Raw genomic sequence first — 27,098 nt, 5'->3', positions numbered from 1 at the left:
CATGGAAATATAGGCTGTTAGACTTTTAAAATATGTCTTTCTATGTAAGTTCCAAAATAGTTGCCTCTTTAGTACGTTAAAAATGGTTTGCTTACAGACTCTCCAAAGGTCAGATTCACATGCTTTTGCATACATCAGTCAGAAAGGCAGCACAGGCAGTAAAACTTAGTTTACGTAGTTCCAAGGTGGTGAAAGTTATTATTGGTAATAATTATTGGTTTAGGAACTCAAGAGTGGCTTGAGAGAGCCATGCGGTCTGAACTGGAGAAATAAGCTCGGACCTCACACCTTGAGCTTCTCAGGTAGACTTCCTCCCTAGGTGAAAGGAAACAGCCTGACAGGACATCTTGCTCTATGGTCTTAACCCCTTCATGCATTACTTAAGACTTAAGCATGTTGGTTAAATAAGAATGAGACTGGTTATCCCACACATGAAGGGAGCCCCACAGAATTGCTGGAGTAGCTCAAGGCCCTCTTAGCCAGCAACAGTGACAGCCACTTGTATTCACCTAATTATTTCCACATTAGCAAAGTCCCCAAATAAACAGGATAGCTAGCTCATGCTTCTGCCTCTATAGTTTCCTCTATAGTTTATGCACGTGCATAATGCTTGGGCTACAGTGGATTTAAAACTCTGTGAATTGGCCCAAAAAAATAGTTTGTACTGTTGCTGATGATTAAGTTGTAAAAAGTGCTGCCAACAATGGTGGGGCGGGGGGGCAGGGAGAGAAAAGAAATAAATGTTCACCCCACCACCACTTCTCATGACCCAGTTTGTGCATACATGTGAACTGAATTGCAACCACTTTGACTGTTTTCAGCCTGAGGGTAGAGCGAGTCTTTTTTTAGCAATCTGTATGCTGTTCTGGGAGTGTTTTGGGGGTTAACGCCTGAAATAAGGCTGTTTCTCTCTTCCTTCCAAGGCACTCTCATGCAACTACTACGGATGACCACATAATCTGAAAGGTGTACTGAAGCACAAAATGCCTATGAAAAGGGATACAGCATGTCAACAGATAGCACTGTACTAATTTCAGTAGTTTATACCACCATATTTATCTCTGAATACTTGTGTGTCTGAACACATGCCTCAACCTAGGGAAAACATTTTACCCGACATCTTCATGAATCTCACTCATTTTGATAGTAGCACCTGCCTTTGAAACACAGATTAGGTCAGCATTTTCTGATTTAAGGGAGTTAGGTCTCACTGGCTACAAAGTGACAACCTGACGCTACACGTTTTACTCCCAATTCAGTGACAAGGATTAAAGCATAGGTCTCATGCCATTACTCAAAATAATAATAATAATATTTTTTGTATCTCTCATACAAAGCTTCTCTCTTCTCTATAACATTGCAATTAGTTGAATCTATATGTTGATATTAAGCATGAGGGGGATGGAAATATCCAGATGATCAATTGCTACTGGTGACTAAAAACTGGATGCAGAGGTCAGGAAACACATTTTCATCCTAAATTTTGCAGATTTTTTGCAGCCCACATTTGAGAAAACCGCTATTATGACAAAATTGAGAGCAGATGGGAACGTAACTAAAATATAGGAGTTCCAAAAGTTGAAAACGAATTTGCTTTTCGGTTGTTTTTTTATTATTATTTGGGAAAAGTGCTTCTTACAAAAGGCAGCTGCAAAGTAACACAGACTTCAGCAACAGTTTCCGATTCCATTTAAAAGTGAAAGGAGACGCAATCCAAAGGACATAAGCAGCAGAACAGTTTTAAGGACAATCCAGCAGCATTAAATGTAAATGGAAAGTGAAAATTCCATTAAAGAGACAGCGGGAAGAGGGAGAAAAGGGTTGGGGGGCACCTGGAGTTTTTTCTTGGCAGAACTGGAGCCTGATTGCGCAGCTGCTTGTTTGATGGGTACAGCCAAGAGGTAATGTGGGTTCTTTTAAACAGAGAGAGAGAGATAGAAGTGTTTTCCTGGATAAAACTCTTGAGTGATTGCTAATGATGATCTCAAACATGTCTAAGAGGAAGGAAATACAGGGATTCTAAGATGCTGGTGCCCTAAGTGGGTATTAGGCTGGTCAGAACCCTCTTTGGCTAACCATATCTCCGTTCCTGTGCAGCCCAAAAGGAGTGTAAAGGTGGCTGGGAAGATATAAGAGTGCTGGTGTCATTAAGGAGATGCTTATCACCAAGTTAAATGAGCTGGTTTCAAGACCACTTCCAAAAAAAACTTGGTTGAGACCACGACTGCTTCAAAGCTCGCAGGGACTTCAGACTTCGTGAGCCAAGAAAAGGGGTGGTGGTGGGGTCTAAAGTGGGTGATGGTGAAAGAGAAAAGAAGAGAGAAGCGAAAGGGTTTAATACACACATATACTAAGTTGCCCAGCCCTTGGGATACAACTCTGCATTTTATTTGTATATACATACATAGAAAGTTCTCCTTTCACACACAAAAAAACCACATTTCCCTCTCATGCCGAACAGTAAAAACCCGGAACATTCGCGCCTGGTTCTGGTTACACAGTAGTAAATAGTAATGTGCAAGTAAACAAGTGACCAAAACCACAAATGAACACGTGTACATGGGGTGGGAGTCGGGTCTGGAATGGAACTGAAGCCGGCCAAGGGAAAAGAACGAACAGACGACACCGCTGGCCCGAAATCTGAAGTAGTAAAAAATAAATGTTTCCGAAGTCCATAATGGAAAGAGGCCATTGGCCAACTCCTGCCCATCCCTGCCCCTGCCGCACAACCGCCGCTCTCACATTTTTCTCTGGGCTCTTCAAGATGAGTGTGGAAGTCCTGTAAACACTTGAACCTTGGAACTGGGTGAATCCCCGACAGGAACACAGATATGAAGCAACAAGTCTAATCTAACTGTCTGACAGTTAAAGTCCTTTTTTTTTTTTTTTTTACAAAAAAAAAAACCCTAACGTTTTAAAGGTTTATTACATGTCATTTGTTTAACAGAGAAGAAAAAAACACACACTCCTGGGGTTGGGGGAGCTTGAGGCCGGGAGAAAGGAGGGTGGGGTGGGGTTCAGGGAGAGGAGGAGACAGACCCTGGGTAAAAAGTTATTACAACAGCAGCACCTGGAATGGATAGGCCCGCCTAGGAGGAGAAAAAAACACAGGCACTGCCACAACACCACAGGAAAAAGAGCTACTGCCTGAAAACTGGAGCAGGCAGTCCAAAACTCCACAAAGAGGTGCTATAGAGCCAAGTCGTAATAGTCTTCCAGCTCATCGTGAAACAAGTCCCATTCGTCCTCTGAGTCTGTCAGGTCATCGTCGCCTCCTGCTGCCAACAGCATGAGAAGCATCTCGCCCAGCTCAAAGGTCACCACCTCGTCCTCGTCGTTCTCAAAGGGATCGCTGCCCTCCCTGTCCTCGATGAACTCCCAAAACCGGTTTCTCCGTTGGGCCTGCAAGGGAAGCATAAGAGATTGCCCTCAGGTGTCTCACATTTCCCATACTCTTTCTTGTAAGGCAGTGCAAAGGGACATCTTTCTCTCTCTCTCAAGTTCCATGTTCCTCTACCAAACACTGGGCAAAACTGGTAACATTCAGGGCACCTCTAGGCAGAGAGATTTTGGGTGCCTGGTATGCTGACTGAGCGCTACCAATCCCGCAAGCCGCAGAGGGCAGACTGTTGTGCTGATCCCAGCCAGCACACAATGGCAGTCTGAGGGACATGGGGAAGGCAATAGCTCGGTGGCAGAGTGCATGCTATATATGCAAATGCTCCCAAGTTCAGTCCCTGGCATCTCCAGATATGGCTCGGAAAGACGCTTGCACGAAACATGAGACACTGACAGTCAGTGTTGAGAATAATGGAGTTAGATAGACCCACAATCTGGCTCAGTGTGAGGCAGCTTGACTGAGCGGCTTTGTACCATCTTTTCTTATTGGATGTTATTATTATTGATCATTAAAATTCTATACATCTGAGGATTAAAGGGCACTTTACAATATTCCTTGCGCCTCTTCAACATCAAATTGTTTAAGTAGTGTGGACAGTTAGACAAAGTCTTCGCAGGAATGCCACCAGTTGCAACAGGCCTGCAAAACCTGTGATCCACCAAGCAGACGACACTAATAATAATAATAATAATAATAATAATAATAATAATAATAATAATAATGTTATCATCACTCCAAAGGCAGCAATAAAACAGTGAACGATACACAGCAGGTTGGCTGCAATTTGGCTCGATGGATCACCAGCAGTTCAGATCTGCATAATGTATTTCTGATGGAGGAACCAACTCAGCATTTCCAACTCAGGAAGGAAGGATGTGCTCTATCCATATACAAGTGTGATTATGTTCAAGGCAGTAGGACTACCATGTCAACACACTCCTTCGCTTCCCAAATCAGATGGAGTTTTGCATTATTTTCTTTCCAGTGCTTTAAAATAACTCAGTTGTAGCTGCTCCCTGGGCAAAGGAAATCTGAAATAGTATTTTGGTTAGGGTTAAAAAGGAGATTGCAGTAGGAAGTTGCACAAAAAACCTCTCTCCCAGCAAACTGCATCAACTCTCATCGCCATCCCATTTTACAATTTTGGATGCTCATTTAGAGCAAAGGCAGGAAGCATTGGCCCTTATTCCAATTTGGCTTTGGGCTATCAAATAGCAAAGTCTGATTGGCTATGTGATGCCATTATGCAGTCTAAATGATGCCTGATTGGCTGGGATCATGTCAGGAAGAAGTCCATTTTTAAAGATAGCACCCAAGTTGCAGATTGAAAAAATCAGCATCCATTAGCATGCATATGTGCGCGCGCACACACACATTATTATTGTTGTTGTTGTTGTTGTTGTTGTTGTTGTTGTTGTTGTTATTTCAACTTATACCTAGAGGCCTCAGGGTGCTTCACAACAAGACCACAACATATAAAATCAAACAAAAAGCAGTAACCCAATAACACCCCCCCAAGCCACTTTCTAAAAAGGGTGTTGGGTGTCTATCAGATCAAAGGCCTGGTTAAAAAGGAATCTTTTTGCCTGGTGCCTAAAGGTGTATAATGAAGGCGCCAGGCGATCTTCCCTGGGGAGAGCATTCCACAGACGGGGAGCCACTGCAGAGAAGGCCTGTTCCCGTGTTGCCACCCTCCGGACCTCTCATGGAGGAGGCACACGAAGCAGGGCCCCAGAAGACGATCTCACGGACCAGGTAGGTTCATATACATATATTTAATCTTGCCTCCCCCAACCTTGCCCTTTTGATCCCCAACATTTTGTGAGTGAAAAGGCGCTGTTCTAATTTTCCTGCACTTTTGCTGAACACCTTAACACACACCCTCCAACATCTTTTTTAAAAAATGAATAATCAAAAGCTGTGGGACTTACTCTGTATCTACTCGAAGTTCCCACTTTCTGCCTCTGGGGCTCTTCTCGGCGGCCATCGGGATATGCGTGTTTGTAAAAACAGTTCCCTCCAAATGGGCAGCTCCCACGGCCTTCATCAAAATACCTGCATGGCTTGTTGCTGAAAGGAAAATATCGCAACCCTTACTCACAGCATAGCCAATCAGAATTCAGTACTGCATTTGCTTTATAATCCAGGTGATTTTGTTTTCTTTTCTTTAAACAAAAGAAGAAGAGGTATTGCTTGCCGCCAAAGCCATTTAAAACCAATTAACACATGTACACAATGGATTACATTGATGTGCATACTCAAAGGGTGTGCGCATGGGTAGGTGCATGCAGAGGAGAACATCTGTATTAGCCTGTGCTGTCATTTTAAGGCAAGGTTGTGGTTGGGTAGACAAGGGAAGAGCACGTGAGGTTGTCTGGCGCAAAAGAGTGACCAAGTAGCTTGTGTGGTCTGCATGCATCTACCAGTGGTTAGATAAAGATGCATTTCACACACAGAAAGGGGTAGGAAGGAGGTATGAGGGCTTTAGGTAACACCGTGCTTTTCTCCGTGTACGCCCTTAATGTCTGCAGTCAAACTTGGCCCGAGGCTGCAGGGCTCATACCTCATTGCCTCCTTGTATTTCTGAATGAGTTTCTGCTTCTCTTCCTTCTCCTCCACCCAGTACTCACTTGGAATGACAAAGTTAGATGTGATCCGACATTCTGGGCAGGACCTGGGGAACGAACAGACTGCACTGCAAAATTCCACATGACAGGGGCGCTATCTCCAGCTACAGACATACCATGGTATATGCCCACCTTTTAAAAGCAGTCTATCGCACCTCAGAATCTTTGCACCGCGGTTCTTTCACAACCTAAAAGCTCTCCCCACCCCCAAACCCCACCATTTCCTGAGGTTCTAAATTTTGCAGCTTGTCCGTTTCTTAAGAGCAATGGGGGGTAAAAAAAAAACATTTCACACACAGACTCATTTTTCTTTAAATATAAATAAATTTATTTTTGTAACTTTGCTTTCTTGGAAGTCCATATTGGTTTGGGTTTGATTTTTCCAAGCAGACTTTAAAGAGGGATGGGTCACTGGCTCAGTAATGAACTAGAAGAGCGAAGGCTTAGGAAACACACATTTGGAGCTGATCGGTCTCTTTTCACCATCTGAACCCAAATGATTTTGTATGGTAACCAATAGGACAGCATGTTGCTACCATTCAACAAAAAGAAGTTATGACTTAACATTCAAACTAAATGGATCTTGCTGACCAGTCACGAGTACCAAGGTCAGAAGAATATCCAATAAAACCCTCAATTCTGAATAACGTTACTTATGTATTAAATGCAGTCTTAGGACGAAAGAGGGGCGATGTTGCAAGTTCACACAACATACTAACATCTTCCCAAGAAACAAAGCACAACGGACATGGGGAAGTGCCTCACTTTATGATCTTGCTTTCAAATTGTTTTGCGCTCCTCCACTTGCGGATGCACTTGAGACAGTAAGTGTGATTGCAGTTGGAGAGGATCCCAAAGCGACGCTCGCTGGGGTTGGCTTTTTCATACACCACCTCCATGCAGATGCCACACACCATGTCTTTGCTACGCTGGACGGCAAAGGAGAGCTCCATGTCCTTCTCGTGAGCCTCGATGCAAGACTGCAAGGGAAAGAGGAAGAAAATGACAGACAACGTCTTCCAAACACAAGGTTAACTTTGGAGGACCAACCTTGCCTTGTTCCCGTCAATGGGACCTCAATGCAACAAACTCTTCTGCTTGAAAACTCGAAAAATATAATATATACATGATCTTCCAGGGGTTAAGCAAGGTGTGAAAGTTATGGGAGATAGGTTTTTCTCCCTCTTATAATACTAGAAAGCAGGGCTACTCAATGAAGCGAAAAATGGGAAGATTCAGGATAGACACAGTTAAACTCTGGAATATGCTACCGCAAGATGTTGTAACTACCACCAACCTTGATGGCTCTGAAACAGGTTCAGACAAATTCATGGAAGGTACAGGCTATTGGAGGCTAAGTTTTCCCTCCACTGTTGGAGGGAGAATGGTGCCCCAAGTACTGGAACCATAAAGCAAGGATGGGGAACCTGGTGCCCTCCAGATATAGTGGGAGTCCCAACTATGTACAAGGCCAACAGTCATGGACAGCGGGAGTTGCAGTCCTACACTGGGAGGGTTACAAGCTTCCCATCCCTGCTTTAAAACTTGCCATGGTGCCATGCATCTCCCCTCACTCACACCGTGCTCCTTGATCTACTTTCCATCTTGGCTGGAAGGTAAGAACTGCCAAGGTGTCTGGAAACCATGGAAGGATTGAATGGTTGCCTTCTTGCCTTGGGGAGACTCACAAATTATCTTGAGAACCCAAAGACAGAAGGAAGCCTAATCACAAATTATCTTGAGAACCCAAAGACAGAAGGAAGCCTAAACTTTATATATTGTTCCTGAAACATTTTAGCCATTCTCTTGGGCAATGTCTATTACCACTTGGCTGTTCTGAACAAGGTCCATAGAGCAGCACACCCAGGACATCAGCCAACAGTCTGGACCTGTAACAACTTGTTTGAAGGACTTGTGGAGTCAAGCAAGCTTGCAAGGGCTTAAAAGTTCGATCTTTTTGTTGGGTCAGCTAGTTATTTTGCCCATTTTTCCCACCTTACCTTTATGTGCAAAGATCTCTGTGCGGCATCAGCGGGATGGAGGACCTGCAAGCCACACATGTCACACACATCTCCATGGATATATACACAGTTTTCTCCATAGCGGCATTCTCCCACTGCGGCATAGGGACATAATTGTTTCTTCATCTCCAGGTTGGTGTGCTGTTTTTCATATTCCTCTTCAATTACCATTCTCTGCATGGGAGTTTCAGTGCAGGATGGAGCAGCTGGAAAACATCAGAATGCAGAATGCTACTCTTAAAGTTTGCACGTAATCATCTGCGCAACTAAGGAAAACAATTGCAGATGGTTAAGACTCTTGCCTGGATGCTGCTTGTCCCCAACAGAAAACTGCTACCATCTTGCCATTATTTTGCACCAGAAAATACTTAACTCAAAACTATGAAGGCCACCACAAACCAAGTACAGTGGTACCTCTGTTTTCGAACATAATCCGTTCTGGAAGAATGAGTTCTGAAATGTTCAAAAACCAAAAACTCAAAATGGAAGCCTCAAAACAGAAATCTCAATATGGAAACCACATTTCTGTTTCGACTTCCAAGGCGCGTTGAAAAACCAAAGCATTTGCTTCTGGGTTTAAGGCGTTTGAGTTTCGAAACGTTCGTCAACTGAGACGTTTGAAAATCGAGGTCCCACTATACTTATTTTGCTGCAATTCATTTTGTTGCTCTGTGCAACAGGCGAAACCCTTGAAAGGGAACTCACCCCGTCTGCCAGCATGTGGCCACAAATGTTGCATGAACACAAGCTGGCATGCCAAGTTGCACCTGACACATGGAGCACTGCCATGGCTAGGGGTATTTTGGTGGCTTCTACAGAATATGGGGACTGCCACTGCAAGGCCATCTTCAGAACTCAGAATCAGGTACTGGCGGACCGGCCGACAAAGCTCATTCTAGACGTTGCAACCAACTCTTCCCAGCCATCAAATGCTGACATGCGGCACCTCGATCACAATGACACAAACAAGATCCCTAGAAGAGTTAAGGGCTGTTTCACTATGCTGATTCCGTCACGTGAATGTGGCTGTTGATCCATGGCCATGTGAGAACAGGTCAGCATGAACAGGGCTGCACAACAGCACATTCACCAGCAGCTACAAGAACAGAAATGGCTGCTGGCTCACACCAGGTCTATAGTCCAGGCCACACTCATGTTTAGCTAGACAGTCATGTGCAGGAGGAATGGTAATTACTGGGTTAGGCACATTTGGCTGTCTGTACCCTTTTAAAAATCGTGTTATACGTTGACTTCATCAGAACTCTCTTAGAAGGAAGTCATGTACTTGGGAACAGAGTGGCAGTTACTAATCAAGCACTTGGATGGAATGGGAATTGGAGTCACTCGAGCAAAGGGTATTCAACAAGATCTGCAGACCAGTGGCAAGGAAAATGAGTCTTCAGCCAGCTAAATCATGGCAGATTTTAATCAGCTGCAAAGCAAACTCAGGAATCAACACAACATAAAAGGAAATTAATTAAGAAAAGAGCCTTTCCCACGCCTCCACTCCTTGTGACTTGAATGTGCTACTTAAGCTTGTGGCCGAGGGGCAGAGCTGCATTACAGCACAAGGGTAGCTAACTTTTTTGGCTTGAGGACATGTTCACCCTTGACTATTTCTCTTAGGCAGGCTTCCTCAAGCTCGCCCTCCAGATGTTTTTGGTCTACAACTCCCATGATCCCTAGCTAGCAGGACCAGTGGTCAGGGATGATGGGAATTGTAGTCTCAAAACATCTGGAGGGCCGAGTTTGAGAAAGCCTGCTCTTAGGATTACATTTCAGAAGTGGGTATGGCTACCCCACACTCACACACAAATCCTGAGGAGGGGGGTTATTGCCCCTTCCCTGCTCATCAATCTGATGACTGGGAAGGGGCGATTGGCATCCCCATTATGAGAGTGGACACTGTCTCCTTTCTTTTTTACAGACACCACAGCACTCTGTCTACTGGATAGGAAAGGGATTAGCCACCCCTTGTTGTAGCAAGTCACCATGGCCACAGGACAGTTGCTCAGGAACAAACTCCACAGCATCCACCCAATCTCCAAGTGCAAATATGGGAGGAACAGATTGAGCATTGTTGTTGTTTAGTCGTTTGGTCGTGTCCGACTCTTCGTGACCCCATGGACCAAAGCACGCCAGGCACTCCTGTCTTCCACTGCCTCCCGCAGTTTGGTCAGACTCATGTTTGTAGCTTCGAGAACACTGTCCAACCATCTCGTCCTCTGTCGTCCCCTTCTCCTTGTGCCCTCCATCTTTCCCAACATCAGGGTCTTTTCCAGGGAGTCTTCTCTTCTCATGAGGTGGCCAAAGTATTGCAGCCTCAGCTTCATGATCTGTCCTTCCAGTGAGCACTCAGGGCTGATTTCCTTAAGAATGGATAGGTTTGATCTTCTTGCAGTCCATGGGACTCTCAAGAGTCTCCTCCAGCACCATAATTCAAAAGCATCAATTCTTCGGCGATCAGCCTTCTTGATGGTCCAGCTCTCACTTCCATACATCACTACTGGGAAAACCATGGCTTTAACTATACAGACCTTTGTTGCTTTTTAAGACGCTGTCTAGGTTTGCCATCGCCTTTCTCCCAAGGAGCATTGCTCCCAAGGAGCATTCTCCCAAGATTGAGAATTGCTACAACCCAAAAGGTCTGGGGGAATTTTGAGTGGAAATCCAAACCAGCTTCAAGTCCACCTCTGAAACGAGGTATTAATAATATAGAACTGTTGAAAGCTGCTCTGTCTCACTAACATTCACCAACCAGTAGGAGAACACTTCAATCTCCCAGGACATTCTATACAAGATCTCAAAGTAGCTGTTCTATTACAAAGGAATTTCAGAAATAGACTGGAAAGAGAAGCTGCTGAATTGCAACTTATTACCAAACTTAAAACCATGGAGAGACCTGGTCTGAACAAAGACATTGGATTCTTATCTCATTATACATGACAAAGCCATTTTTCACCTTCTCACCCCTTGCTTTTTCCTGTAAGACCTATTGCAGTCGTTAAGAGTCGTCAACAGGCTCATCACGGCTATCTGCCAATCACCCAATCCCACTACCCTTCTGAGTAATACCCCTCCCCACCTTCTCACTATATAGAAGGGTCTGGTGACTTCTGTTTCAGTGTATCTGAAGAAGTGTGCATGCACACGAAAGCTCATACCAAGAACTAACTTAGTTGGTCTTTAAGGTGCTACTGGAAGGAATTTTTTTATTTTGTATTCACCAACCTGTAACAGGGATATTATTAGTGAACTGCACATCTGGGCTGTTGTATATTACCCTTTCAGGCCAACCTGAAATGTGGCACTAACAGCTTTGGAGAGCTTTACGGGCAGTTGCATGCAGCAGTATTAGCTTCAATGCAACCCTCAAACTGACTGCAATGGGTTCAATTCCTGTGGACAAGACTAAAGAGTTGTTGTAAACTCTGAGAACCATCATAAACCACTCTCTCCTGGCCACAGTTCCCTCCAGCCTGCCAAATGAGGACAATAAACTGCATTTGCTTTGGATCCTGCATTAGGAGGACTATTTTTAAAATGTTTTAAATTAAACAAGTCCTGAATTAGAAAAACTCTTATCTTTGCTGCTGCCTTGGGGGTTCTTCTCTCGGAGGTGGAGTTGACACAGTGCTGCCCAATCCCACATATGTTTTTTTTTTTTTTTTAATTTCCCCACTGATACTCATGGGCAGTTTTCATTTCCATCTCCGGGGACATTTAAAAATAACTTTTCAATGCAAACCAGCAAATTACTTATCCAGACAGAAAGATTGTTCTGTGTCCTTTTTATATCTATTTGTCTCTAACCCCATCCCCCCTTTGCTCCATTTCCCATAGAGAAGAAAAGAGGAGAGAAACCGAGTGAAGGGCAAATGATGGAAAGAAAGTCCTAGCTAAGAACTTTGATAGTTGCTGCAAAAAGTGTAGCAGCACAATGGAAGTTGTCAAGCTCTTGTTATTTGCAGAATGCTTAAGAAAAACACGACCACATAAATCAATACATTGGGCTCATAGGTCTTCTAAATGGACCTGGAAGTTGAGATGATCCCATTTTATAGATACTGGATAGCTACTAGAGCCTTGCAGCTATTATTTTGCCAGATAAATTCCCTACAGCGTGATCACACACTTCCGCAGCCTGATTGCACCCATGTTTACTTGGAAGTAAGCCTCAATGACTTCCGTGGACTCTGCTCCCAGGTGACTAGCTGTGCCTCTCCAGGGTTTCAGACAGGGGACATTTCCAGCCCTGCCTGGAGATGCCAGGGATTGAAACCAGACCTCCTGCAAGCAGGGAAGATGCTCTACCGCTAAACTATGGCTCTTCTCCACTCACTATAAGGCAGTCTCCTATGTTCCTAATATAAGAGAACAATGTTCACATCAATATAGTTCTTTACTGAAACACTACTCTTAATGAGACAATAAGAACATGAAGCGTCAGTGCTGACTGACGTTTATCACTATTGTAGTAAGTCCACTTACCACGGCCACAGTATGGCTGCCCAGGGACAAACTCCACAGCATTCACCCAATCTTCAGCCCTAGCTCCGGCGGCTGCCAGGTCTTTGTCTTCAACTTCAGTTTCACCAGTGCTCACTTCAAGTGTTCCAGGGGACGGGCTCACATCTGTGGAAGCTGAAGGGTAGGTTTTTATAGCTGGACTCACAGTAGTCACTTCTTCCCTTTTCAATGGCTTGGTATGTTCGTATCTGATAAGGAAAGTCAGAATTTTACTTTCCTCCTTGAGGAAGAATAATGACATACATAGACATTGCACTAGATGTGGACCTTTTCCTAAGAAACTGCTGGCAACAGGAGTGCGAGATGGAATAGAAAGCGATTCCTATACATGAGGAATTTGTGGTTGAAAATTTTTGCCATGCAGAGCCCACAGCATCTTTGTCAAGTGTGTGCCTATCTGTTAAGCTTGAGAAGGCTAAGTATTTTGTACCTCTGGCACTAGCATGAGATCCAAGGTCCCTTTCAAAAAAAACAAGGTAGCAGAAAGTCTGTCTGCTTCCCTGTTCCCAATAGCTTCATTTTAAGCACACTTACAAATGTAACTCATTATCAAATGGCTGACGACCAACTCACCTTTCACACGTGTATCCCATCGTTCAGCCAAAGAGCACAGGGTGGCAAACATGGGATCATCACATTTTATCCTCACAACTTGCCCACAGCAGCCTGTCAGCTTCATAGCTGGTCTGGGCAGAGAGCTTTTGAACCAAAGTCTTCCTGGCCCAAGGCTAACATTCTATTTGCTACATCACACCAGTACTCTTATCTCACTAAAATAATATTCAGTCCCAGGCATTCAAAGTCAACTGGAGGATATAGCTGTCATCTAGTTGGTCTAAAATCCCACACACTACGGCTCAAGTTCTTTAGTGCAGGACATCCAACATCAAGCAGAACAGGAATGCAGCTAGTTCTCATAAGGTGGTTGAGGTTATTTTCCCCTGTAGCTTTTTAGAATTAACTGTATGATAAAACTTACACTTGATATACTCACATTTGTTACATTTACACCTTGTCTTTCTTCTGAGGAGTTAAAGGCAGTGACCATGACTGCCCATTTTATCCTCACAACCCTGTGAGGTAAATTAGGCTGAGCGACTGAGAGTGGTCCAAGGCCAACCAAGGTGTTTCGTGGCCTGAGCCATGAACCAGGGTCTCCCTGTACCAGGATTGGCCTTCCAGTTACTACAGAGCATCTCCCTGACATCAGATCCACCCTGTACACATTAAAGGTAAAAGGTAAAGGTACCCCTGCCCGTACGGGCCAGTCTTGACAGACTCTAGGGTTGTGCGCTCATCTCACTCTATAGGCCGGGAGCCAGCGCTGTCCGCAGACACTTCCGGGTCACGTGGCCAGCGTGACAAGCTGCATCTGGCAAGCCAGCGCAGCACACAGAACGCCATTTACCTTCCCGCTGGTAAGCGGTCCCTATTTATCTACTTGCACCCGGGGATGCTTTCGAACTGCTAGGTTGGCAGGCGCTGGGACCGAACGACGGGAGCGCACCCCGCCGCAGGGATTCGAACCGCCGACCATGCGATCGGCAAGTCCTAGCCGCTGAGGTTTTACCCACAGTGCCACCCGCGTCCCTGTACACATTACTGTGCTTTAATGTCAAGACTTCTGTTGAAGATCACACCCTATGCATTAAGGTATTTAAATACTTAAACGGCAGGTTTGTTTTTAGGATGGAAAGAAATCAGGAATGACTATGTTGGCAGAATAAGCTCATTTACAAGTTACAAGATTGAGGGGGAGGGGTTTGGCTGATGATCATGCTCCATATAAATTCTTATATGAACTAAAACAATAGCCTCAACCACACATTCCCATCGCCCTACATCACCATTACCTATAAAACCCCTCATAAATTGGCTCTGCACATCAGCCATTACCATTTTTTGAAAATTGTCCCAAACAAACTATGACCTGAAGCCACACCACAATTTCCAATTCCAACGTAATGCTAAGCTAAGGACTGTGGCTTGTTGCTCCTGCTGAAGGAGGAGCAAAGAGGGAATGACAAACTTATTCATGCTGAGCCATGAGCACGGTGATTATTACATCCACAGTGGTGTTTGACAACTGTAGAAAGGAGATTGTTCAAGATGTGAGTGCCCCACGGATGCTCACAGCCATTAGACTGAGACCTCCCCAGTCATATAAGAGACAGGGAGGGAAGTCACTGAGGGTAATGGTCACGAAGAAATGGAATTGACTGTTAGTTCAAGGCTAAAACATTCAGCAGCATTTCTATACCTGCAACGATCTCCGTAAGCACAGCATCCTCGCTGAAAATACCTGCACACCATGGCAGACTGACTAGTGTAGAGATCATGGGAGTAACGGCAGTTGTCTCCCTCCTTGCAAACGCCATGCATGAAATACCTGAAAGACAGAGCATTGCAAATATGGCTCAAGCAGAAACATCAACATCCTGTAAGAGTTCTAAAGGCATTTCATTCTGCTTGATGCAAATAAATAATAAACCAATGCTGAATAATCCTCTTAAAAGTTCTAAAGCATCATACTAATACTAGTACTAATAGCCATTAATAAACTCATCCTTTTCTTCCATCAATTTATATAATCCCATTTTAAATCCATCTAAACCAATGACCATCACTACATTTTGTGACTGCAAATTCCACAAATACACATCATGTGAATAAGTATTTTCTTTTTTCTATCCTGAACCTGCTGCCTTTATATTTCACTGGATAATTTCCTCCCCCAACTTTGTAAAGTAAAATAAAAAAACAGTTAACACATTAAGATACCAGACATGGAAAAGATGGCAGAGAAGGATGATCAAAATGATCAAGCCGCAACACCAATGAGCACCAGCCATCATGGCAAATGGGCAGTCCCTGCAAATATTAAATTATGCAGTTTCTCTACTGTGTAAGGAAAGATACCTTTCTCCCTCTTCCATAATTCTAGAACTCGAGACCATTCAACAAAATTGATGAGCCGTAGATCAAGCACTATTTATAGAATTCATTGCCACAAGATCTGGCAATAGCCGCTGACACAGACGGTCTTGAAATGAGATTAGACAAATTAATGGAGAATAACAGACCCACCAGCAACTACTGGCTATGGCAACCTAAAAGTCTCTGTGTTCAATGAATTCCTAACCAGTAGCTTGGGGGCAACTGTGGGGGGAGACTGTTGCTTTTATGACCTGAATATGGACTTCCTGGAAGCATCTAGTTGGCTACTGTTGGAAACAAGAAGCTGAACTACCGTATTTTTCGCTCTATAAGACGCACCAGACCACAAGACGCACCTAGTTTTTGGAGGAGGAAAACAAGAAAAAAAATATTCTGAATCTCAGAAGCCAGAACAGCAAGAGGGATCGCTGCGCAGTGAAAGCAGCAATCCCTCTTGCTGTTCTGGCTTCTGGGATAGCTGCACAGCCTGCATTTGCTCCATAAGATGCACACACATTTCCCCTTACTTTTTAGGAGGGAAAAAGTGAGTCTTATAGAGCAAAAAATACGGTATATAGGTTGTTGGTCTGACCTGGCAGGGATCATCTTATATTCTTATTTTAACATCTTATTCATCTCTGGAAAAGGCCACTTTTAACATTTTAATTTTCTTTGCCAGTTAGGTGCAGAGATCCCAGTTGTCTTCAGACAAAAAAAACGTGAAAGAGGATGCAAACAGGGTGTTATCTGTTCTCTTTTTTTGTACTGCTACACAGTGCTGGGAAGAACAACCTGGACTATTTAAGCAAAGGGTGCAACTGGAGCACTAATTCACTTACTATCCCAATCGCAAACGCAAACGCATACAGTCCCAGTTTGCAACCAAAACTGCCTTCGTGGATGACCTACACCAGGAACTAGAGGGGGAGCTGTTGGTTTTGGTGTGCCTCTTAGCGGCTTTCAGTTTATTGTCTTGATGCCAAGGAAGCAGTGGAAGTTTTGGACCAGTGTTTGAGTACAGTAGCATATTTTTTTACGTGGGCTAATAAGATGAAATTTAATCCAGACAAGACAAATGTGCCATCAGTCAGCAGGAGAACAGAACCTGAAGTACTGAAAAGTCCTGTTCTGGACAGGGTTGCACTCCCCTTGAAAGACCAAGTTTGCAACTTGGAAATGTTCCTGGATGCTCTGGTGGTGCCTGTGAAGGAGTGTTTTGTACAACTTCGGGTAATTCCCTGGAATAAAGCAGACAGAGGTGGAATCTACACACATGTTAAAAACGTTGTGAAAATGCTTTTTTGAAAAATCGTTTTGAAAAATGCATTGAATTTGCTGTAGCTCACAATTGTATACTGCACTTTACAACACATTCAAAGTGTTTTATTTGCAGCTGTATAGTTGAGCCCCTGGTCACAGTACCACAAGTCCTGGCCACATCCAGACAAATCACTGTAACATGCTTCTCTGCAAAATTTTGCCAATTTAGCTTGTGCAAAATGTGGCAACCAGACTAATTTCTGGAGCCTGCTTTGCTGATCATACTCCTACAATGCCTTTTAATTCTGCCCAAGCTTTTGGGTAGGTTCTGGGACCCTACTTTTATGCTGATCTGTTTTATCATTCTCTTGATTTTACTGCATGAAACTGATTTTAGTCATCTGTTGTTGTTGTTTATAACATTTCTGCAAGCTGCATTGAGTTTATTTTATAAAGAAGGTTTATTTTTTTAAAAAAATAGCAAAAAAAGAAGCACTTAAAGGGGCGGTGGCATTCTAAGCATGTTGACTTAAAGGGAAGTTCTGTGGAAATGAAACAGGACTTGTGTTTTAATCCGGGCTGCAAGCTTTGATTGGTTTACTGAATGATTAATCTACCTAAAGCTTTAGCTGCCCCCTTCCCCAACCTGGTGCCCTCCCCCAAAAGCTGTTAGACTCCAGCTCCCATCAGCTCCAGTCACAGCATGGCCAATGTTCAGAGATGAAAAGAGCTTTAGCCTAAAACATCTGAAGAGCACCAAGTTGGTGAAGGCTGCTTTAGTTGATTAATGGTGGCACCACATTTTAATTTGGGGCTATAAATTAAGAACACATTTGCTTACTATTGAAGCCATTTTGATTCCAGCATATTATTGTAACAGGAAACAAAAAAAGATGTTGAAGTTGTGTTTTCCAGCTGAAATGAATTAACAGCTTTTGTTTATTAAATGCTAAGTTGTGCCTTCAACTGCTTTCAGCATTTCATACCCTCGTTGTTGTTTTTTTACAATGCATTTTCTTAAACTCAAATCCATTGCCACTGGAAGAAAAACAATTTAACTAAAAACACTACTACTGTAACACTAGAATGAAAGCTTCAAGTACAAGAGTGAGTTCTTTGTCAGAAGAAGTCTAGTCTGAAGCAAAAAAAAAAATAAAATAAAAGTGATACAAATCATCAAAGGAAAGGAAAATAATGTTCTCCTAATGAAAATCATGCTATCGGCACCCAATGACCTCAAAAGCTTTATCCCTCTAAAAATAGAAGAAAAACAGAAGATTTGCTCATTTCAGCCAGTAAGCGTTTCATGAATTAAAGCCTTTCTGTCATCATACGATCTTAAAAGCAGAGTCTGACATGCTGAATATTCCTCAGACATCTTCTAGTAATTTTAGAATCAAAGTAAATTAGTCTTTAAAAATACAAACATTTCTTCAAATACACCCAATGCACCAATGTTACAATTCCTAGACCTTTACCCCTGTTGCACCACCTGGTTTTATTTTACACTATTAATCTGGCTCTCAGTAGAGCATGAGGAATGCTGCTATGTGATAAACTTGAAAAATGAACTTGACGTCTCCTATGTGCCCTATGTCAGCATCGCCCTTGAGCCAGTGTCACCAACTGGACTCATCCACTTCAGCCCCGACTGGGCTAGGCGAGCTGGGTAGCACTTCCAGAGACCACCTTCTGCACAGGAAGAGGTCAAAGTGCTGTGGACTCACAGCTTAGAGTTGTGAGCACCGGATTCACTCCCACAAGAAGACAGTCGTCGCACAGCAGAGTACTGAATTGGAAGCATCTGTCAGCTTGGCCAGCCTTAGACTATAATGGTTACATAGACTTTCTACCCAGAGTAGACAGACTGAAATTAATGTACTTAAGTTACAGTAGATCCATTAATGGACATAACTGAGTACGCCTAATACTAGATACAACCCTAAGCCTTCCAAGTCTGAACTACATCACCATTAATGGTTCCAAAAGCAGCAGGGGTGCCCCACAAATAAATCCATTTTAAAATTAGCATTTGCCAACCCAGTGCCCTCCAGATGTTTAAAAGACAACTCCCATTGGCATAGGACTGATAGGATCTGTCATCCAAAACATCTGGAGGGCACAAGGTCGGCAAATGCTGATCTAGCAGCATATGACCTACACCTTCCTTTTTGTGTGGAAAAGAGCTGTTCACACACAGAGAGAAAAAGAACCAGACCACTTTAGTCCAGAGGTGAATGTATCTCACATGTACTCAAGACAAAATATTTTTCTGTAGGAAGTTCTTTTGGAAGCTCGTCCTTACACATGCCCAAACTGCTACTTTCAAATTTGGAAATGCAGTCCTAAATTTAGTAAGCTTCTAACGCGCACGCGCGCTCACACACACGTGCGACAGAACTGCCACCCCACTAGAATACAGATGCAAGTTCAGTTTATGTAGAGAAAGGGGGGAAAGCAGAACACACTATATACTGCTCCTGGACCTGACCATGAAATGCAGTTCAGTGTAACAAGTGCATAGCAATGGATAAAGGGCAAAAAAAAAAAAAATATCTTAATTTAACGTGAATGCTCATGTGGTCTGAACTAGTGGAGTGTCTGACAAAGAATGAGAGCTTGGGGTGAAGATGCTGACCCATTGTGTGGGAGTTGTGAATAAGGAAATTTCATGCTAGGGTTCATTAAAACTGCTGATATCATAATGCCATTGTACAAATTTATGGTGCAACCACATTTGGAATACATACTGTGTACAATTCTGGCCACCTCATCTCACAAAAACATATTGTTAAGTTGGAAAGGTTCAAAAAGCTCAAGCAAAATAAATGATCAAGGGGATGGAGCAACTTCCCAATGGAAACAGGCTGCAGTATTTGGGGCTTTGAAGTTTAGAGAAAATGCGAATAAGAGACAATAAGATAGAAGTGTATAGAATCACAAATGGCACATAGAAAGTGGATAGAGAAAAGGTTTTCTCCTTCTCCCATAAAACTAGAACTCAGGGACATCCCATGAAGCAGAATGCTGCAAGATTCAGGACAGATGAAAGAAAGTTCTTCTTCACTCAGTACATAGTTAACAACTGAATTCACTTCCACAGACACAGTAATTGCCACCATTCGGGATGCCTTTAAAAGACAATTAGACTAATGCATGGAAGATAAGGCTATCAATGGCTAATGGTCACAATGGCTATGCTCTAACTCCACAGTTGCAAGCTGTATGCTTCTGAACACCAATTTCTGGAAACTGCATCAAGGGAGCATGCTCTCGTTCTTGGGTCCGGCTGGTGGGATTCCCACGGGCACCTAACTGGCCACCAAAAGAACAGGATGGCCTGATCCAACAGGCACTTCTTATGGTCTTAAAAGAGCCATGGAAGTGCATTGTATGGTACTGCAAGGAGGGTTAATCACTTATAACTGTTTGTAAATTGGACAGCATCTCATTTCCCAAATATAAAAAGGCATCATTCATTTCACAATGGAGCTGGAGCCGTAGTAGTCATTCTTTTATAGAGCACCTGGATCCATCTCACATTCTAGAAGAAACAAAATAAAAAAATTCCTTCCAGTAGCACCTTAAAGACCAACTAAGTTAGTTCTTGGTATGAGCTTTCGTGTGCATGCACACTTCTTCAGATACACTGAAACAGAAGTCACCAGACCCTTCTGGGATTTTTTTATTTTGTTTTGACTATGGCAGACCAACACGGCTACCTATCTGTAACATTCTAGAAGGTAAATTGAAGCCCTAAACTCATACGAACAGCCAGATGCCTTACTTAAGAGTACATTTTGGCATCAGTAAGGAACGTATTAGTGCTTGAAGTAGCAGGTGTGAGAAACACCAATACAGTATGCAACTCAATATTAAAATACCACTATAGCTTTTTCTAAATTTAGGTACTTCAATACCATCTCCATATATACTGGAGTACCCTGGTATCCTATTAAATAGCACAGTACCTACAACTCCCCACTTGAGTGCAGCACTAGGAACCCGGTGGGTAGCTCACAAGGACATCTTCTTCAGGCTGCAGGAAGGGTCTCCTTGTGAGCTGCAGGCTGCTCAGCTGACATGCAGGAAAGCAGCAGTGGTAGCGGCTGCTGCTGCTGCTGCGCTACTCTGCATGTCAGTTGTTCGGCAGGGAGACTGAGCAGCCTCAACAAAGCCCTGTTGTACCTCAGGCTTGCAAGTAGACCCTCCCTGAAGAATGTCCTCTTCAGGCTCTGAGGAGAGTCTCCTTACAAGCCACAAAGACTCTCCAGGGTGCTCCTCACTTATGTACATTTCACTTATGCATACAGGGGCCCAGAATGTAACCCCCATGTAAGTGGGGAGTTGCCTGTACTGCAATTTGGCACCAATTTATATCAGGAATAAACAACACAAAGACCGACCACCTAGGTCAACAATATCACCATCAAATTCATTATTGAATCTTTTGAAACTGTGTTGTCTATGCAATACCATATAATCTGCACGATTTTCACTTCAACACCCCCACACAAAATTTGATCATGTATTCAGAAAAGATGCTTTCAGCCAACTGGGTAAATCCAATTCAATTTAGTAATAACCTGGAATGAACCCATAATATAGCCAAGCCTGAAGTTTTTAGCAATTTCATAGTTTGGAACACCCTCAGCCTAAGGCTGTATACCCTAATTAACCTGTCTCTCATCCTCTCTGTATTTGCTTAACCCATTCTGTTCATTATGTGAAGTCGTTTTTCCAAAGTAAATAAATAGCACACATTCTGCCTGACATTCTCTTTTTAAAATTGGCAGGTTTGAAGAGTTTACGAGTGATATCAAGTGGATTCTACAGTACCCACACCCTTTAATTAGCTGTTGCAATTTTAGATAACATGACTGTCACTCAACTGTTCACTCTTCAGAATTAAGAAAAGCACAAATGACTGAGAATATCTTTCCTGTGAGGCCCCAGAAGAGTAAAGACTGCATTGTTACCTACTCTAAAGAACTGTGCCCTATTTGCTCTGCAACAAACAACACTTAGGGCTTTTGTTCAAGGGTCATATGTGAAACCTTATGTGAAACCTCATGACTTTTCTGCTACATTCTGTTGCAGATTCACACTCCAACTCAGATGGCATCGTTCAAGTTCAACAAACTACTAGCAACCACCTGAGGACAACTTGTGAGGAATCAACACAATAGGGAGAATAAGCTTCAGAGGTTAGAAGATTATTGCTACCTGGTGGGCACACCATGGCTTCGTTCTTATGTGATCCAGCAGTATGGAGGGGAGATAATTAATCTATCATGCCAGTCAAGGGTTACTCATAACAGGGGAAACTATAATGTTCCTTCAGAATGAACTGGGCAGGCATAAACCTGGAGGTGCCCATTTCCAGAAAATTTTATTAGCACCTGTCTGTCTCAAGAGACAAAGGAGTGCGCCTCCAGGGGTGAAGTCAAACCGCTGAATTAGCAGCACCGAAGTGACCTCCCTGGGGTGCAAGCCTGGGTAGTGAGTATGGAGGTCCTGTGCTACCCAGATGACTAGACCCCCCTCTCACCCTCGCCTATGTGGTCCGAAGGAAAGCAGAGCAAAACATTTCACACCAGCCTGGCTGCAGGAGTTGCCAGAGGGAGGTGTACAAGATGCTATCCAACAGTCATAGGATTTGTATAGGGTTTACTCCTCAGTCTCCCACAGATATCCCAAAAGGCAGTGGAGGTTTAGAATCAGAGTTTTCCTAGATGGACTACCTTCCCAGGCTGACAACTCCATCTACCTCTCACTTTCCTCTACAGCACATGCAGAAACCACCTTCTTGACCATTGGACCCACTATTGATCTTGTCCACTCAAACTGCCAGAGGTTGTCTTTGCATGCAGGGGAAGTCCCTAAATCACAGCCAAGGGTGAGGACAAACATGCCACTGAAGGAGCTTAGTATCACCTCTTTTATCAGACTATCCATCCATTCAATTAGTTTGCTATGGTGCTTGCTATTTTCCAAAATAGTAAACTTTTATTTCTCAGCTTGACATTTTAAAAATGTAGTTTACATAAAAGCTGGAATGAGGAAATTCCTAATGCCTTGCCTGGCTGCCCAAGTTCCTATAAATTAGTGTATGTTCCTATGAATTGGAAATGGCTTTCTAGCTGCGCATAGCACTGAAAAAACCAGATATTACTTTTCTGTGCATGTCCCACACCTCAGACTAGGAAGGATACATATGAAGCATCTGTTGTCTCTTACATTCCAAAGAACAAAATGAAACCTTGATAAGCATTGAAAGTTTTGTTGTGACACAGTACTGCACAAATCATCACTGATTATACAGACTTTTTACTTGGCATAGGTACATGGTATGCACAATAGTATTTCACATACTTTGCATTTGCATGAAAATACATAAATAGAAGAGAGGGCTATGAAGTTTTCTGAACTACATATTTCAGCAGCAAGATGATCTTTTATTTCTATGCCTCACTGGTGAAAGGTGTTCAGAACAGGTACAAGATCAATTAAAGCCTTGCATCTTCTGTGACAGTCTGCATACAATCATAATACTGTTTACTATTTTTTCAAATTAAGAAGACACTGTTGTGTTCATTCCATATCATCATCTTACATGGATGCTAATTTCCAGATGGCCTTCCTATCATAATTATTTTATTTTAAATATGTATATACCACCCATGCAACCAAGTCCTCTGGATGGACAAAAACACACTGATTGTTGCTATTCGCTATTTGTGGACATAAACCACCAGAGCAGCAGCTCAAAAGCATAATTATATTAACGGATAGACTGACATCCTCTAACTTCCATAAATATGTAGCAAGAACATATGCAGTGGTACCTCGGGTTAAGTACTTAATTCGTTCCAGAGGTCCGTTCTTAATCTGAAACTGTTCTTAACCTGAAGCACCACTTTAGCTAATGGGGCCTCCCGCTGCTGCACAATTTCTGTTCTCATCCTGAAGCAAAGGTTCTTAACCCGAGGTACTATTTCTGGGTTAGCGGAGTCTGTAACCTGAAGTGTATGTAACCCGAGGTACCACTGTATTAACTAGAAATTGTTTCCTATCCACTTTTCTACCCTGCTCTCCAAAGTTCTGCACTTCCCAGGCAATCTCTTGTCTCTGTTCCCTTATGTTCTCAGAAGCTATAGGTTACATCTCTCAAACTGCCCTAGATTTCCTGCAACAAGAAAATAATTGTAAAAACTTCCAATAAGCCCTAATATAGCGAGGAAAACAATAACTGGGTAATTCTTAGGTTTGACTGAGAACAATCTGACCGATAGGTAGGCAAGAAGGAAGTCCAAGTTACACTGGTCCAAGAATGATCTAAAGGACTGCAAATCAAAGGATCCAGGGAAGTAAAGCCATTTGCAAATAATGAGGACTCAATCTTGTTCCCTTATATAGGGAACAAAAAATGAGATCTCATACTTCTCTGACTGGAAGATGGTGCAGTGGGTACTAAATACACCCACTTTGGGAGATGGCAACTGCATTCATGCCTCCTGTGCACCTGTGGCCATTTTCTTAAGATAACTTGAGGACAACGGTGAACCTCAAGAACTTGCACTGTATGAAAATAATTTAAGATATAGGTATGGTGTTATGATACATCTCCAACGACAAAAGATTATGATTCAATTGCATATAATTAAGGGAAACACGACAGGCTCAGTATCTGTTGTTTTTCTTTGTACTCTACTTAAAGCTATGACAGATTTTTTAATCTAGCCCTTGAAAACTTGGAAGCCATCAGCGTTGTCCTGTCACACATTTCACTACATCATACACAATGATCGTTACCCAAAGATGTCAATGTGTTTTACAAGCTCCATGTACCTCTTAGGGTTAAAAAGTGGGGTGTCTTTGTTTATACAGATGGATTAATGGTATCTGTCCACATTTCCCCACTGCTTTCCCCCTCTATTTTCAATTGTATAATCCTTGGGAAACAAAGACCTATTTTAATTGCCTACACAACTCTATAAAGGTGCAATGTGCAGCAACACACAATCAATCAATCAATCAATCAGGTGTGTCCAAGATTACACAGGTACCTCTTCGGATAACCAAAACCTAAATGCTGGACAATTTAAGGACTGAAAGTACTAAAGCTATTTCTACTGTCCCACACATTTATTTCTAAGCATGCCACTTAAATAATTATAACTACAGCTATCACTATTATAACTACAGTACTCTTCCATTTGCAAAAGAGAACAGACCAGGATAGAGTAGTTTCAAGGTAAAAGAAGAGCTGGAACTCAGAAAGCACTCAACATTACCTTGGAACAGAACTGAGAATAATGCTAAAATTCAAGTTCTACAAATTTACAGAAGCCACTCAAGTTCAAAACTCACAAAATTCATTGTTTTGAGAATTATTTATGTTAGGACCTGTAAAGTGACCAGAAACAAAACAAAGACCTCTGGACAAGAACTATGCCTCTTCTATGTCTTCACTACAGCATCTGGCACAGAACACAGCATTAAGAATTAAAACAGTGATCTCACTTACTTGATCTGATTAGAGATGGTCAACTTGAATCCCTCCCAAATGGGATGGGAAATTTTTATCCAGCTTCACTCATGAGAAAACTGTTTCCAAAACACATGAACAAGAAAAATATCCTGTACTAATAAAACACATGGGGTTTGTATGCAATGCCCCATGTTTGCCCAAACGTGTGTGCTTCCTACTTATTTACAATGCCCTATATTTATTCTAAAACTTGCTATCCCAACAAGGTGCCTACACAAATTGTGGGGCTACAATTAGCATCATCCCTGACCATTAATTATGCTGGCTTGGGCTGAAGGGAGTTGCAATCAAACAACCTCTGAAATGTCCAATGTTGGGGAAGGCTGTTCTAATGTCTCAGCAGCTGTAAAAGGGGCTCAGGGCCTATGCAACGAAATACACTTCCATCCCAGACCACTGCTGAGGAATTAAATAACCTAATCTAGCAAAGAATTACAGTAGATCAAACCAGAAGACATGCAGTGTAGCCCTAATTAAGTTTACTTCAAAGCAACTCCCTAGTAAAGGACTGCAATCTAAGTTTGTTTCAGCCTAGGACTTCAAACACTGCTGCCAGAGAATCCTTTTCATTTTGCTCCCACGTACACATCTTATGTTATCAGTCTGCAGTTAAGCAGGACTCACAAGGCTTACGTGTACATACAGATCAGTGCCACCTTTAGTCACAGGCGAGCATCACCGAGGGGAACAAGCAAGTGAAGTGAACCCGGGGAGCAGAAATGGTTGCGTTGGGTGTTAATTGGGAAGCACACAGAGGAATACATTGCTGTCATCATATGGGGGGGGGGGGGGCAGAGAGAGAGATCTGCGTCTAGGAAAATGAAAACTAATAGTACTTAGGATGGATGCGGAGCGAGTAGTAAACAAAGGATCCAGGCAGCATTTTACAAAGGGCGCATGGAGGACTAGCGGCGGAGGAGCCGGGAAAAAACCCCAAACCCAAACATCTCGGAGGACACGTGACAAGAAAACCTACCCGGCTTCTAAAAAAAGAAGATAAGAGACAGACGGGGACAGTGGGCAACAATGGTGACATACCGACACACACCCACACCACCATCACACCGACCCGTTTCTGCTTCGGATCGGGGCGCGCTTGTTCTGCCAGTGGAGGATAAAGGACCCGAGGGTGGCGGGGGGGGGGCTCGAAGGTCCGAGGAGCACGAGCGGGGCTCCGAGGGCGGTTGGGGAGGGAGGGGAGGGGGGAGGCACTGGCGCCATCACCCGCCACTGCCTCTGCACGTTACCTGCAGGCGACTTGCTTAGTCCAACCGCCGCTGCTTCCCCCTCCGGCTCCGGCCGGCGGCTGCTGAGGCTCGGCTGTGGGGAGGCTGGGGGCCGTGGCGGTGGCGGCGGAGATGGTGGCAGCGGCGGCGGCGGAGGGGCTGGGGGCCGCGACAGCCGCTGCTCCAGCTGCCGCGGCTGTCGCTGCCGCTGCTCCGCCACCACCGGGGGCCACCGCAGCCTCCGCCATTACTGTTTACCCCACACAGCGACGGCCCCGCCGGAACTTCCGGGAGCTCATCCTTCCGGCCTGCTGGACAGGAGGGCGGGGCAAAAGCTGATGGACGGGGGAGCAGGAGGGGAGGGAGGAGAAAGGAACAGGGGTGGGCGTGGCTTACCTTACCCCTCCCTCCCCCGCTTCGCTTTGGGAGAAGAGGACAAGCGGGCCGACAGAGAAAGGGAGAGAATGGGGTGGGAGGGGGAAGCACGAGGTCGGGAGAGAAGGTTCTGATTGGTGTAGCCGTTCGTGAGGCCGCGCCCACTGG

The 27,098-nt window shown here is 43.6% G+C and overlaps 1 protein-coding gene across 3 annotated transcripts; it reads right to left on the bottom strand.

The window, feature by feature from the left end:
• Nucleotides 1-1,589: 1,589 nt before the first annotated feature.
• MKRN1 (makorin ring finger protein 1) lies at nucleotides 1,590-27,098 on the bottom strand. Of its 3 annotated transcripts, none has more exons than XM_079992765.1 (8): nucleotides 26,952-27,098; nucleotides 14,839-14,967; nucleotides 12,540-12,766; nucleotides 8,028-8,254; nucleotides 6,793-7,007; nucleotides 5,964-6,074; nucleotides 5,332-5,470; nucleotides 1,590-3,402 (listed from the first exon to the last, which is right to left on the bottom strand). In XM_079992765.1, the coding sequence occupies exons 2-8, from the start codon at nucleotides 14,958-14,960 to the stop codon at nucleotides 3,190-3,192; spliced, it is 1,254 nt and encodes a 417-aa protein (XP_079848891.1). In that variant the 5' UTR covers nucleotides 14,961-14,967; nucleotides 26,952-27,098; the 3' UTR covers nucleotides 1,590-3,189. The 3 variants fall into 3 exon arrangements, with proteins under 3 accessions (XP_079848891.1, XP_079848889.1, XP_079848890.1); XM_079992763.1 differs by having other exon boundaries at nucleotides 26,577-27,087; XM_079992764.1 differs by lacking the exon at nucleotides 5,964-6,074 and having other exon boundaries at nucleotides 26,577-27,087.

This window comes from Podarcis cretensis, assembly GCF_951804945.1.
Source record: "Podarcis cretensis genome assembly, chromosome: 10".
Lineage (NCBI taxonomy): Eukaryota > Metazoa > Chordata > Lepidosauria > Squamata > Lacertidae > Podarcis > Podarcis cretensis.
Note: the sequence above shows the minus strand (reverse complement) of the source record. Positions and strands in the feature narration are given on the sequence as shown.

What these genes read in the sequence shown, in the direction of transcription:
- MKRN1 (XM_079992763.1), bottom strand. Translation starts at nt 26,803, where the DNA reads ATGGCGGAGGCTGCGGTGGCCCCCGGTGGTGGCGGAGCAGCGGCAGCG. An exon ending in AGAGATCTTTGCACATAAAG is followed by an intron (nt 7,008 to 8,027) that starts GTAAGGTGGGAA and finishes TTTCCCTTGCAG; the next exon opens with TCTTGCATCGAGGCTCACGA. An exon ending in GAACTTCGAGTAGATACAGA is followed by an intron (nt 3,403 to 5,331) that starts GTAAGTCCCACA and finishes CTTCCCTTGCAG; the next exon opens with GCCCAACGGAGAAACCGGTT.